The sequence below is a fragment of the Aquarana catesbeiana genome, linkage group LG05 (assembly GCF_042186555.1).
Source record: "Aquarana catesbeiana isolate 2022-GZ linkage group LG05, ASM4218655v1, whole genome shotgun sequence".
NCBI lineage: Eukaryota > Metazoa > Chordata > Amphibia > Anura > Ranidae > Aquarana > Aquarana catesbeiana.
In genome coordinates, this window is record NC_133328.1 from 15,253,718 (window position 1) to 15,268,140 (window position 14,423).

The 14,423-nt window shown below is 41.8% G+C and overlaps 1 protein-coding gene across 12 annotated transcripts in view; it reads right to left on the reverse strand.

Moving 5' to 3' along the window:
* Nucleotides 1-2,940: 2,940 nt before the first annotated feature.
* The window catches only part of OBSCN (obscurin, cytoskeletal calmodulin and titin-interacting RhoGEF), a 407,958-nt gene continuing 396,475 nt past the window's right edge, over nt 2,941-14,423 (reverse strand). For all 12 annotated transcript variants that reach the window (XM_073629454.1, XM_073629462.1, XM_073629460.1 and 9 more), the window contains one exon: nt 2,941-4,799. In XM_073629454.1, coding sequence (XP_073485555.1) covers nt 3,404-4,799 — 1,396 coding nt within the window. In that variant the 3' untranslated portion in view covers nt 2,941-3,403. The remainder of the gene's footprint in view (nt 4,800-14,423) is intronic.

Here is a 14,423-nt window from a genome sequence, read left to right on the forward strand (position 1 = left end):
TGTACTTGGTTACTCTTAGCAACTACTCTCCTCTTCTTATCTTGCAGAGTTAACCTGTCTCTCCATAAAGAGTCCCTTTCACTGCCTATTGCTGTCAAAAGTGTTTAACACAAGTGATAAAAATAAATAAATAATACAATTGAAAAAAAACTATTTTAAAGCACCCCTGTCCCCTTATTAAAAAGGTGAACCCATAGGTTGGGTTATATATTGTGTTTATTTTGTATTAAAATTCATTCAAGTGTTTTTTTTCCCAAATAAATTGTGTTTGAAAAACTGCTGCCCAAATACCGTAGGACATAAAAAATTGCACCAACCGCCATTTTATTTCTAGGGTCTCTGTAAAAAAAAAAAAATATAATGTTTGGGGGTTCTAAGTAATTTTCTAGCAAAAAAAGTAGATTTTTACATATGTGAGAAGTATCAGAATTGGCCAGTTATTGAAGTGGTTAAAGTGTATTTAAAAAAAAAAAAAATTGCGTTTGAAAAACCGTTGTGAAAATACCGTGTGACATAAAAAATTGCAAGGACCGCCATTGTATTCTCTGGGGTCTCTGCTAAAAAAAAAAAAAAAATTATATATATATATATATATATATATATATATATATATATATATATATATATAATGTTTTGTGGTTCTAGGTAACTTTCTAGCAAAAATACAGATTTTTAAATATAAACAAAAAGTATCAGAAAATGCCCGGTCCTTATGTGGTTAAACTCTCTTTTTTTTTTCTTATTACTTTTTTAAGTGTAGCACCCTCCTAGGTAGGTGATTAAGAGTGCAAAGTTTTTGGTTTCCCTGCTTAATAGGGGGGCTGCCAGGCAAATTTAGGTTCTCTCTGCCTAAGGCCCCTTTCACACTGGGGCGGTTTGCAGGCGTTATTGCGCTAAAAATAGCGCCTGCAAACCGCCCCTAAACAGCCTCAGCTGTTTGTTCAGTGTGAAAGCCCGAGGGCTTTCACACTGAAGCGGTGCGCTGGCAGGAGAAGAAAAAATCTCCTGCTAGCCGCATCTTTGGAGCGGGGAAGGAGCGGTGTATTCACCGCTCCTAAACCGCTCCTGCCCATTGAAATCAATGGGACAGCGCGGCTATACCGCGGCTATAGCCGCGGCTATACCGCGGCTATAGCCGCGCTATATGAGGGGTTTTAACCCTTTTTCAGCCGCCAGCGGGGGGTTAAAACCGCACCGCTAGTGGCCGAATACCGCAGTAAAACAGCGCTAAAAATAGCGCTGTTTTACCGCCGACGCCCCCTACCGCCCCAGTGTGAAAGGGGCCTAACAGGGAGCAGTGATCCATTGTTAGGGTCTGCACAGTGTAGTCAGATGCTGCTCATGTTGTCCGTTTGTTTCACACTGATCCAATAGGAAGGGGCATATTGGACAGTGGGAGGAAACCTGACAAATGGGAGCATGGGTGTAGATACAGCCCTGGCCATTGACAGAGGAAGGTGCCTCAAGGCATGCTGGGTGACTGTATTTATACTAGGAGAACACATGTGCACGGGGTCTTCAAGTGGAGAAAAAGGTCCCAGAAGAAGGGGGACTGCTGCCCCTCCTCTGTATAGGCTGCCATGTGGCCTCAGGTGGTCGACCTGAGGGCCAGGGCCAAAGAAGCTGCAACCCAGATGTCCTGCAGAGCTGACAGAGAGGGAAACATACCTAGAAGGATCTGTTTCTAGCTACTGCGAGTACAGACCTAAATCTAGGGGCCTGTTCTGTGAGGGCCATCCCCTCAAGCTAGTGTGTCAGTGGATGGGTGCCAGCTAAAGGGGATACTGGTTAGTGTCCTGAAGAATTAGAGTTCATTGAGTCTGCTGCCAGAGCAAGCAAAAGACTTATTCTTCCATACTAATGCTGTATGGTTCAGCAGAGGATCTGCTATTCAGTTCAATCAAGTGAGGCCAAGTGAGAGTTGTCCTCCTCTGTGCATAGTTAAAAGTTGGAGTATCCCACTAATCTCTTCTCCTATCCAAGTTCTACCAATAAAACACAAAAAAAAACAAATCCCCTAGACTGGTCATTGGATAAGGAGCGGATGAGTGTGCACCTGGTCGTGTGGAAATACCCAAACATCTGGCTGCAGGATAATCAAAGGCAGGCCCAGGGAAGTCTATACTCAGCAACCCCTACGGGGGTAGTGCTACATAAGTAATGAATGCTGTTTTAAACATTTAGTGAGCAACACAGTTGCTTTCACTAAATACTTTTATCGGAATACTTTTTTTTGGTGATAACAGTTATAAATTGATTTGACAAAAAAAAAAACCCCACAAAAAATATGCGTTTTGGTTCACCACCATGTTTTCTTTTTATTTGGACATTTTTTTTTTTTACATATCATTCATCTGTAGAGGTCAACATTTAATTGAACACCTTCCACGGCAGGGCTTAAGAAGTTAATAAATAACAGCTAGATCACAAGTTTCAATTCACGCTTAGAGATTCAGCAGCAAGAATAATTCAATCTACATTAAACAAACCTAAGAGTATCGCTTAGCTCATCTTAATAAAGTCCTATTTCTCCCGGAGATGGAATTTGAACCACCCAGGCTGTCCCAGGCTTCGCTACCAAAGGCCTATTCCATTTTTAGTAAGTTAAAGACAGTCCCTGTTTCACCAATAGCTTTGTGTAACAGTCTGGGCGCATGCAGAGGGCGAATCGTATGACCTAGATACAAATGGCCTTTAACAGGACAAAAATACCACCGCGTTTTCCTCAACATCAAGATTATGAATTCACTTGAGATCTTTTTATCCATGCGCCCATGTGTCCTTCTTCTGCAAAAGGACGTTCTGTAACATCCATCAAAGACACTCAAGTGTTATGTATTCTGACATATTTCAGTTATTGCAGAGCAATGTAATTAGACCAAAAGCAATCCATGTGTCTTTGTGGCAACAGTCCAAGATAACAGTTTTCTTTTTCCACCCCCCCTTACATTTTAATTCATATCAGGCTACGATTTTGGCAGCATTCAAAGCACTTTTGTCATCTGCCATCGTCAACGGTTGATGTACCAATGTAAACATAATTTTCATTTTTTTGATAGAATACTTGAATAAAACATGTTAGACTATCGTAAGAAAAGATAGTGATTCTCCTTACGTACAAAGACCATAAAGTTACAATAAAGTCTATACAAGGAGGAGAGTCAAACCAATGGAGTTGTCATGTTGTCTAAGTTCTTTTTTGTAGACCACCATCAATTTTGCATGGAATGGCACTTCAGGTTTATTTGATTTCATTTAAAATCTACATTTAAGTGTTCCCATTAAGACTGGAAAAGTTCCATTGCCCTGATTTAATTCTTCATATCATTTCTGGTCTGAAATTCTTCTCTTTTTTTTTTTTTTTTTTATTCTCCTCCTTATATCATCAAAATATTATCTTGGCTTAGCTTTGAGAAGTGTCTTTTTTGGTTATGTGTAGCATTACAGTTTCTCCAAGTGTTCCGTAACTTAGGGTTCTTGTTGAAACTTCAGTTTTAAAGCTGGGTTGACCATTGTCTGCTGAACGTTGAACTTCAGTACAGAACGAAGGCTTGATGTTAAACGTTGGCTGACCATCTTGTGAAGAACTGGTACTTGCTCTGGTACTACTGGCTTGGTTCATACGGTAAGAAACATTTGAGGATCCCATCATATTCATTCTACTCATTCTAGAGCCAGTCATGAACATGCTTCCAATACCTTCTTTCAGGTTGCTGAAAAAACTTTGCCTTTGTTTGGGTACAACAGGCCTACCTACATTCAGCAACACAGGCTTACCAATAGTCGGCTCGTTGATTTCAGCCTGCAGGACTGATATCTCGCATGGTGTGTCCTCGGTGATGTTTGAAACATTTTCATCACATCCATAAGTCTCTCCTTGACCCGGAACATAATCCTCAAGATCTTCCAAAGTTAGTATTTTGCCATCACGAGTAAGAATTTTTTGATCTCGGCTTTTTATCTCGTCGTTATCTTGCTCTTCAGGTTCTTCAACGATGATGTCTTCAACTTCCAGCGATAATGTTTGGTCTGGATCATGTGCTTCTAATTCAACAGCTTCTATATCTTTTTTACTACCAAAATTTACAGGGGAGGTTACTGTTTCGTCCTTCTCAAAGATTTGAAACTCCACACATTCTCTTTCAACCGTTGGAAGTACTGACACTTGTATGGCTGTGCTGTCTAAAGCTTCAGTATCTTCCTCTTCTTCTGCATATTGTGGACTTAGATCTTCTTCCACCTCGTCCTCAGTTTCTTCAGCAAGGTCATACTCCATTGCTGGGATATCAGCCTCGGAATAGCTGCAAGATGTAAAGGAAGCCTTGGCCTCCTCCACCAGTTTATTATTGGAGTTATTGGTGTTTGGGTCATCGCCAGGGAAACCCCTTGATCGAGAGCCATACTGGGTATATTTCTTTGACCCCCTTTCGTCTTTCTCTGGCTTGGCTGGTGAAGTTCCTCTTTTTCGGGGTGGTTTAGGAGACTTTTTTACTTGGAATTCTATGATCTCTTCAACCTCAACCCATCTGGATGATTGCTCTTCTATTCTGGCAGTTGCCCCTCGGTCATCTTCCGGTTCTGTTATGAAGAGAGTTGGGACCACCGTCTTTCGGGTTTCCAGCTCGGATCTGTACATGGATGGCTTGCCCCTTGAAAAAGAGAAGGGCTCTGGTGTAGAGGCCTCTGACCTGGGGGTTCTTGCTGGAGACTGACCAGAGACGCGGCGTGAAGGAGAGATTCCTGGAGACATCCTTCTCCTCATCCTTGGACTTTTCACCACCGTTGTTATAGTTTCCTCTCTAGTAACGACGTAAATGTGGGAATTAATATAGGCACACAGACAGTGTTTGCAGTGACACAAGCCAAGTTAGTTGGGTGAGTTTCCTTCTCTGAGCCATGCAGATCCATGCACAAACAGGCTACAAGTAGGTTAATTTCAAACTTTTAAATGTGCTGAGAGACAGGTTTGCTTGACTGATTAGTAGATCTGATCCTTTTATTTTGGGTTCTATCCTAGCTTCCTATATCATATCTCTAGATCTTCTGGCTGAATTAAAATGCAGTTTTTACAGAAGATTTATTTACCCCCCTCAGCTCCAGAAGGCCACATTTTGCTCAAAACTATATAGTTGTATATAAAATGCAGTGGCGGCTGGGCCTCCATTTTTTGGGGGGGCAGCAAACAAACCGACCGCACCCCCCCCAGTCGCTCTGCGAACAAACCCCCCCCCCGTCGCTCGCCCGTCCGCCCACCAGCACTGCACTTGCCCCATCCAGGTCGCAGGGGGCTTCGGCGGTCCACCCCCACGTCTCCTCAGTGGCTTCCTGCCTGCTTCTGCTCCCGGCCGGCCAATACGATCGCTTCTCCTCTCGGCCAATGGGGTCTTAAGACCCCCTTCCTAATTGGCCGGGAGGAGAAGCAGGAAGACAATAGCGAATATTAGTTCGCTATTGTCACACAAGTGGGTCGTCTTGGGGCGCAGTGCTCTGCGCCCCGAGCTTGCCCTTTTTGAAGCCAATTAGAGCCTCAGGTCCTAATCATGTTCTTCAAAACAAAAAAAACCCCATTGAAATCCATGCGTCTGGCGCCCTGCATGTAGATAAGGGGGTCGGACGCATGGATTAGGGGGTGCGGCACCCCTGCGCCCCTAATGGAGCAGCCACCACTGATAAAATGCACTTTTTATCTTTTAAAGTTTCCCGGTGCTAAACCTTTCATCCAATTTATAAATTGCTGCAATTGTAAATTTCAAAAGCTGATAAAAAGAAATAGTTGAAAAAACACTTGTCATTTTTTTGCATAATTCTCCTTGAAGGGGACGTGGTGGGAGGGTGTCCTTTGCTTATATACTTTTGATAATAGGTGTCTCTCATTCCCATCCCAAACAGTTGGGAGGTATGTGAAAGGGGCGGGCCTTTCTGATTTGCTGCAGCTTCTAATGCACATGGTGAGAAGCTCACAGTGTGCAGTGAAATCAGAGGAAGACATTTCAGTCCAGGAGAGGAGCCGCTACAACTGTGCAAGACCGGAGGTCAGATTTAAAAAGAACCGACGTGTAATAATCTTTTTAACCAAGAACAGCTTCAGCAGACGTATCTGGGGCAATGCGCTGCTACAGCGAGGATGACGCCTGATAGAGAGGAATGGAGACTTTAGAGATCATTCTTTACCTGTTCTGCTTTCTATTTACCGTTTCCAGAAATGATTTGTTAATCTGAATAATTCAGGAATCCAGCTGACTATGTACAGAGTGCAAATGTTCCTCCTGTCTGCACATCATTTGCATTGCTCCTGGCACTAGGCTATCATCTTAATCATCGTCGGACTCGCACCCCCCCCATAGGGTTCTGGTTGATGTTGATTTATTACCCTACGATGAGCACAATTCACTTTTAATCGTATATAAAAAAAACTTCCAGCTGGGGAAAAAAATTCGTAAATTCGAAAATCCGTAAATTTGTACATTCAAAAATTTGTAAATTTGAAAATTTGTAAATTCAAAAATTCGTAAATGCGATAATTCAAAAATCCATAAATTAGATAATTCGAAAACCCGTAAATTCGAATATTCAGAAATTCAGAAAATCGGAATATTCGGAGATTCATAAATTCGAATTCTCGAATTTCTGGATTTTCAAATTTCGAATCTACGAAATTACGAATTTACGAATTTTCGAATTTACGGACTTTCGAATTTTTAATTTACGAATTTTCGAAGTTTCGAATTTTCGAATTTCAAATTTACAGATATTCAGTCTTTGAATTTTCAAATTTTTGAATTTTCGAATTTCCAAATTTCCGAATTTCCAAATTTCCGAATTTCCAAATTATTGAATTTTCAAATCTACAAATTTTCTAATTTACAAATTTAAAATTTACGAATTTTCGAAGTTTTGAATTTTTGAATTTAAAATTTACAGATATTCAGTCTTTGAATCTTCAAATTTTTGCATTTTCGAATTTTTGAATTTCTGAATTTCCAGATTATCGAATTTTCGAATTTACAAATTTTCGAATTTTTGAATCTTCAAATCTACCAATATTTGGAAAAAAATCGGGTTTTCGTTAATTCGGATACGTTAGTTCGGATACGTTAGTTCGGATATTTCCGAATGAACGAATTTGTCAAAATTCGGTAATCACTTCACGCAAACCCGTACGTCGGTACTTTGATGCTACCAGCTAGCTGCCATAACCCCTAGTATTTTCAGAAATGCTGTGCGTTTCTCTTTAAGATAAAGGTGGTCTCCGCGGTGGATTTGCCACAAGATCACTTTTATCAGCGGCGGGAAAGGTGCCCACCCCCCTACCGCCGTGCTCCGGTCGTCTCCGCCGCTTACCGGACCCATCGGTAGCGGCGGACGATCACGTCCGCTCCGTGGATGCCTGGGTGCCGACTGAGGAGAAGATGGCCCCAGCTCGGCTCCAAGGCATGGGAGGGCGGAAGCGACGTCAAACGTCACTTCCGCCCATAGCTCTTAAAGGAGAATTTTTTTTTTCCAATTATTTTTTTCTTATATTTTTTTATTGCATTTTAGTGTAAATATAAGATCTGAGGTCTTTTTGACCCCACATCTCATATATAAGAGGACCTGTCATGCTTTTTTTCTATTACAAGGGATGTTTACATTCCTTGTAATAGGAATAAAAGTGACCCAATTTTTTATTAAACAGTGTCAAAATGAAAAATGAAAAGTAAAATAAATAAGAAAAAAAAAAGATTTTTTTTAAAGCGCCCCGTCCCGACGAGCTCACGCGCAGAAGCGAACGCATACGTGAGTAGTGCCCACATATGAAAACGGTGTTCAAACCACACATGTGAGATGTCGCCGTGATTGTTAGAGCGAGAGCAATAATTCTCGCACTAGACCATCTCTGTAACTCAAAACTGGTAACCTGTAGAAATTTTTAAACGTCGCCTATGGAGATTTTTAAGGGTAAAATTTGTCGCCATTCCACGAGCGGGCGCAATTTTGAAGCGTGACATGTTGGGTATCAATTTACTCAGCGTAACATTATCTTTCACAATATAAAAAAAATGGGCTAACTTTACTGTTGTCTTATTTTTTAATTAAAAAAACGTGTATTTTTTCCCAAAAAAAAGTACGCTTGTAAGACCGCTGCGCAAATATGGTGTGACAGAAAGTATTGCAACAACCGTCATTTTATTCAATAGGGTGTTAAAAAAATATATATAATGTTTGGTAAGTAATTTTCTAGCAAAAAAAATGATTTTAACTTGTAAACAACAGGTGTCAAAAAGAGGCTTGGGGCTGAAGTGGTTAAAAAACGAATTCGGAATGAAACAAATTGCACATGTATACCAATTAACTACAGAAACATGCAGAAAAAAAACCTGCCCCCTCTGGGTGATCTCTGTACATTGCAGGGATTGTAATAAACTGTGTTGCAGATTCCTACCTTTTGTTATTCTGAAAAAAATAGCTGTTTGATTTTCTGTGTCCATATACAGAGTGAATGTGAATGGGAGTGATTTTATCATTAGCAATCAGCTGCTGCACTTGCAGAGCACTGATGAGGAAAGTGGCAGGATCTGCACCCCATTAGATGTGATTTCCCTTTGGGAGTATCTCACCAAAAATTACATTTTTGTTGCAGGGGATGCCCAAAATCTGACTTGTATCTTAGTGCAGACTTCTGGGGAATATCAGTGAGCCATTCACACAAGCGGGAAATGGCATTTCTGGGGGGCGTTCTGTATACCATCTGTGTTCAGAGCGCCTCTGTCAGGGCTGGGCTCAGCCCTTCCTTCTCTGAGCTGGCTGCTAAGCTGTCGACTAATTGCCAGCTCCTATCTCTCCACAGTGACTCTCCTGTTGATGATATCCTGCCTACTTAAGCCGTCCAGTCAAGATGATCTCTGCCTTCGCCTTGGTCACATCTCTAGAGACGCTCTCCTGTGTTCCTGTTAAATACTTGCTTGGCTGACATTCCTTCTGGCTCCAGATCCTGCTTGCTGTTCTACTATGCTGATCTCTGGCTCCCTGACGTTTTGGCTTGTCTGACTATCCGTTTCGGTTCCTGAACTCTGGCTATGTTTTGACTACGTTTACTCTGTTGATCTTTTTTTATTATTATTAAACAAGTGAGATATAACTGCACTTCTGTCTCAGTCTGATTCATGGTTTCTGACAGCCTCCAGGCTGCCATATTGCATTTTATAGAGAATTACAGTGTTGCGGATTAAAAAGGAAAGCATTAAATGTGGAGTTAGGCTTTAGAAATAACAGTTGTTAGCCTTCCCTACTCTATCCATCTAGCGCCCTACTCCTATTAGGCTAAATTTAGTTTTTACTACTAGTTTACTACTCTAGTCAATGGAGAAATTATCTGGGTTTTTTCTTGCCTGGTCAGGGTTTCTCAGGCTGAGAGATCGATTGCTCCTGCCTGTTTCTGGAGGGAGCTTCCAGAAAATAGAGCAGGGATCAATCACTCGGTTATGAATATTTATCAGGCCTCGGCAAGTCCTTGGGAGGGGGCACCCAGAAGGTGGCTAAGCGGGCGATAAATATTTGGGAGGCTTTTTCCAAAGTGTTCTTTCCTCTTCAGGAAGGGTTCCAGTTCTTTTGGGGGTGCTGGCCCTGGAAGGCAGCTAGAGTGTGAATAGAATTGCTGTGTGGGCCTTAGCAAGTGCTCAGCTGGGGACCTGAAGAGGTTTGCTAAATGACTTTTGCTGATGGTCATCATTTTGAAGTCCTGGTCTGGAGAATGATCTTTGGTCTCCCTCAATGAATAGGGTTGCATGGAAGCTGTCGAAGACAGCCCCTGGAAGGCATGGGAGGCCTTTCCAGAGTGTTCTTTGCTCTTCACTGAGGTTACCAGTTCTCCTGGGTTTGCTGCCTCTGGGAGGCAGCCAGAGTGTGACTAGAATTGCTGTTTGGGTCTCAGCAGGTGCTGAGTTTTGGGCCTGGAGAAGATTGCTAAAGGACGTTTGCTGGAAGGCATCCTTTTGGAGTCCTGGACTGGAGAAAGATCTTTTATCTTCCTCACTGAAGAGTGTCGCATGGAAGCTGCTTGAAGGCAGCTAGAGTGTGTCTAGAACTGCAGTTTGGGCCTAAGCAGGTGCTGGACTGAGGGCCTGGAGAAGATTTCTAAAGGATTTTTGCTGGAGGGCATCGTTCTGAAGTCCTGGTCTGGAGAAGGATCTTTTGTCTCCCTCACTGAAGAGTGTCACATGGAAGCTACTAGAAGGCAGACCCTGTAAAGCAGCTAGAGTGTGTCTAGAACTGCAGTTTGGGCCTAAGCAGGTGCTGGGCTGAGGGCCTGGAGAAGATTTCTAAAGGATTTTTGCTGGAGGGCATTGTTCTGAAGTCCTGGTCTGGAGAAGGATCTTTTATCTCCCTTAACCGAAGAGTGTTGCATGGAAGCTGCCTGAAAGACCTAGTTTTGGGGCAGGTGCTGGGGAAAATGGAGTTCCACGGGTAACCATATGGACTGGAGACCTACCTATCACCTTTGGTCAAGGTTGTTGCTACAGGATTTGTTCTAAGAAGTTTGTCCTGCTACTGATTTTTGATATCATTTTGGAGTATTCTACACCCCTATCCCTCGCCTGTTCAAGTTTATAAAATAAATAAAATCCACAAAAGACACCCCCTAGATTGAGCCTGTATTGTCGGTGTGCATGGCACTGTGTCTGGCCTCCTCCTTTTCTTAGCAGCCCCTCTGGGTGTAAGCGCTACAGGTTTATACGTTTATATACTGATATTTGCTATATGTATGCAAAGCACATGTGTAAAACACGTTCAATGGTAAAGGATTCCCAGAGCACTATGGGTTAGGTAAAGAGGCATTTCAACAGTAACCATCTTTCAGGCAGAGTAGCTTTCCTTGAAACCTCACTGAAAAGCTGAATAATGCCACGTACACACAAGCAGACTTTTCGACTGGACTGGTCCGATGGTCTATCCAACGGACTTTCGGCGGACTTCCGACGGACTTTCCGAACAAACAGACTTGCCTACACACGATCACACCAAAGTCCGACAGATTCGTACGTGATGACGTACGACCAGACTAAAATAAGGAAGTTGATAGCCAGTAGCCAATAGCTACCCTAGCGTCGGTTTTCGTCCATCGGACTAGCATACAGACGAGCGGACTTTTCGACCGGACCCGAGTCCGTCGGAAAGATTTGAAACATGTTCCAAATCTAAAGTCCGTCAGATTTTCGACCGAAAAAGTCCGTTGCAGGTCCGATGAAGCCCACACACAGTCGAATTGTCCGCCGGACTCGGTCCGTCGGACCAGTCCGGTCGAAAAGTCCGCTCGTGTGTACGCGGCATTAGGGATGAGTCACTTGTGTCAGTAAATTTCCCCTTGAGCTACGGAGATGAAATATGTTCCCCTTTATTTGACTGTAAGGTAGTTTTGTGCAACTTTTGTGCACTTGGGGTAGAATTTGATCAGGACTTTTTGTCAGGTAAATATAAAAGATAGCATATTATTAGTTTGCATTCTCATACTGAGACAGCAGAGGGAGCTCCTGGCACCTTTTCACATTTTTTTTTGTCTCACTTTACCTCATGCTGACAAAAAGTCTGTTTTTAATCTTCCTTATTTTTTTATGCTCACTATTAAAACTAACATTTCGAAATATGCTTCTCAATTAATTTTAATCAGAAATGTAAGTTCAAAATTAAGTTAATATAAAACGAGATATAAGTACATTTTTTTTTAAATGCCGTTTGCATCAAGTGGCAAGTTGTTTGCAAGGCCAGAAGATCTCTGGAGATTTAAAGAAGAGCAGATGTGCCAAAAAATAAAAGCAGATCGATTCCAAGAATGACTACTCTCCCCATCTTCCTCTCTGGGACCCTTTTGCTTAGTCACTCTACACAGCCTACCAACAAGCATGCAGGCAATGATGGCCTTTCTTATTAGAGAGCCTAACATGCTGAGTACACTGAGGGGCATGGATACCCCCTGCAATAGACATTTAGTTCTAAATGATAGATTTTGCACAAAAAATGTATAAAGCGTCAGCTTAAAGCTACTCTCCTGCCTGAAAAATTTTTTAAAAATAGTTAAGGTGGCAGAAGAATCACATCCAGCAGTGACATAGTGGCAGATATGTGGAACCACACCGTGCTTTGAAGGTGAAGAGTCCTCAGCCGCCATACAGTGCCTTGAAAAAGTATTCAAAACCCTTGAAATGTTCCACACTTTGTTATGTTACAACCAAAAACGTAAATGTATTTTATTGGGATTTTATGTGATAGACCAGTGATGGTGAACCTTGGCACCCCAGATGTTTTGGAACTACATTTCCCATAATGCTCATGCACTCTGCAGTATAGTTGAGCATCATGGGAAATGTAGTTCCAAAACATCTGGGGTGCCAAGGTTCGCCATCGCTGTGATAGACCAAAACAAAGTGGCACATAATTGTGAAGTGGAAGGAAAATGATAAATGGTTTTCAATTTTTTTTTTACAAATAAATATGTGAAAAGTGTGGGGGGTACATTTGTATGGCGCCCCCCGGAGTCAATACTTTGTAGAACCTCCTTTCACTACAATTACAGCTGCAAGTCTTTTTGGGGATGTCTCTACCAGCTTTGCACATCTAGAAAGGGACATTTTTGCCCATTCTTCTTTGCAAAATATCTCAAGCTCTGTCAGATTGGATGGAGAGCGTCTGTGAACAGCAATTTTCAAGTCTTGCCACAGATTCTCAATTGGATTTAGGTCTGGACTTTGACTGGGCCATTCTAACACATGAATATGCTTTGATCTAAACCATTCCATTGTAGCTCTGGCTGTATGTTTCGGGTCGTTGTCCTGCTGGAAGGTGAACCTCCGCCCCAGTCTCAAATCTTTTCCAGACTCTAACAGGTTTTCTTTTAAGATTGCCCTGTATTTGGCTCCATCCATCTTCCCATCAACTCTGACCAGCTTCCCTGTCCCTGCTGAAGAAAAACATCCCCACCACATGATGCTGTCACCACCATGTTTCACAGTGTTGGATGGTGTGTTCAGGGTGATGTGCAGTGTTAGTTTTCCGCCACACATAGCGTTTTGCTTTTAGGCCAAAAAGTTCAATTTTGGTCTCATCTGACCAGAGCACCTTCTTCCACATGTTTGCTGTGTCCTCCACATGGCTTCTCACAAACTGCAAACGGGGCTTCTTATGACTTTCTTTCACCGATGTCTTTCTTCTTGTCACTCTTCCATAAAGGGCAGATTTGTGGAGAACACGACTAATAGTTGTCCTGTGGACAGATTCTCCCACCTGAGCTGTGGATCTCTGCAGCTCCTCCAGAGTTACCATGGACCTCTTGGCTCTTCTCTGATGAATGCTCTCCTTGCCCGGCCGGTCAGTTTAGGTGGATGGCCATGTCTTGGTAGGTTTGCAGTTGTGCCATACTCTTTCCATTTTCGGGTGATGGATTGAACAGAGCTCCGTGAGATGTTCAAAGCTTGGGATATTTTTTTATAACCTAACCCTGCTTTAAACTTCTCCACAACTTTATCCCTGACCTGTCTGGTGTGTTCCTTGGTCATAGTGGTGCTGATGGTTCACTAAGGTTCTCTAACAAACCTCTGAGGGCTTCACGGAACAGCTGTATTTATACTGAGATTAAATTACACACAGATGGACTCTATTTACTAATTAGGTGACTTCTGAAGGCAATTGGTTCCACTAGATTTTAGTTAGGGGTATCAGAGTAAAGGGGGCTGAATACAAATGCCCCCCACACTTTTCACATATTTATTTGTAAAAAAATTTGAAAAAAATTATCATTTTCCTTCCACTTCACAATTATGTGTCACCTTGTGTTGGTCTATCACATAAAATACCAATAAAATACATTTATGTTTTGGGTTGTAACATCACAAAATGTGGAAAATTTCAAGGGGTATGAATACTTTTTCAAGGCACTGTAGGTCTTGATCAGAGCAAAATTAGGACTTGTAAGTATTTATAGTATTGTTTTCAGGGGACAATTAAAAAAAAAGTAAAATAAAATTATAAAATTGACCCAACACCACTATACACTTTAATAACATTGCAAACTATCTGCACAATAAGTATGTTTGTCAGGCAATTATAATAGAAAAAAGCAATAATATGCAGAAACTCTCACTAACACAATGAGCTTCTTCCTTCCCTCATTAATTTGGGTCGAAACAATAAAGCATATTTTATGTTGAATTGCTAAAAGTATTTTGTCCTTTTTTTCCATTTAATAAAAGCTAAACAACCTATGCAGGATAGGACAATTTTAATTTAATTTTAATTCAACTTTATTAATTTCCAGCTGTGCTGTTTATTTCTCCTTTTAAAATAGTAATAAGTGAATAGCTGTGTTTTTAATATATAATTTTTTTTTTGAAAACTACATACATTGCCCGGATAAGGGGGGGGGGGGGGGGGTTGAAGGGGAGGCTGACCTGGAC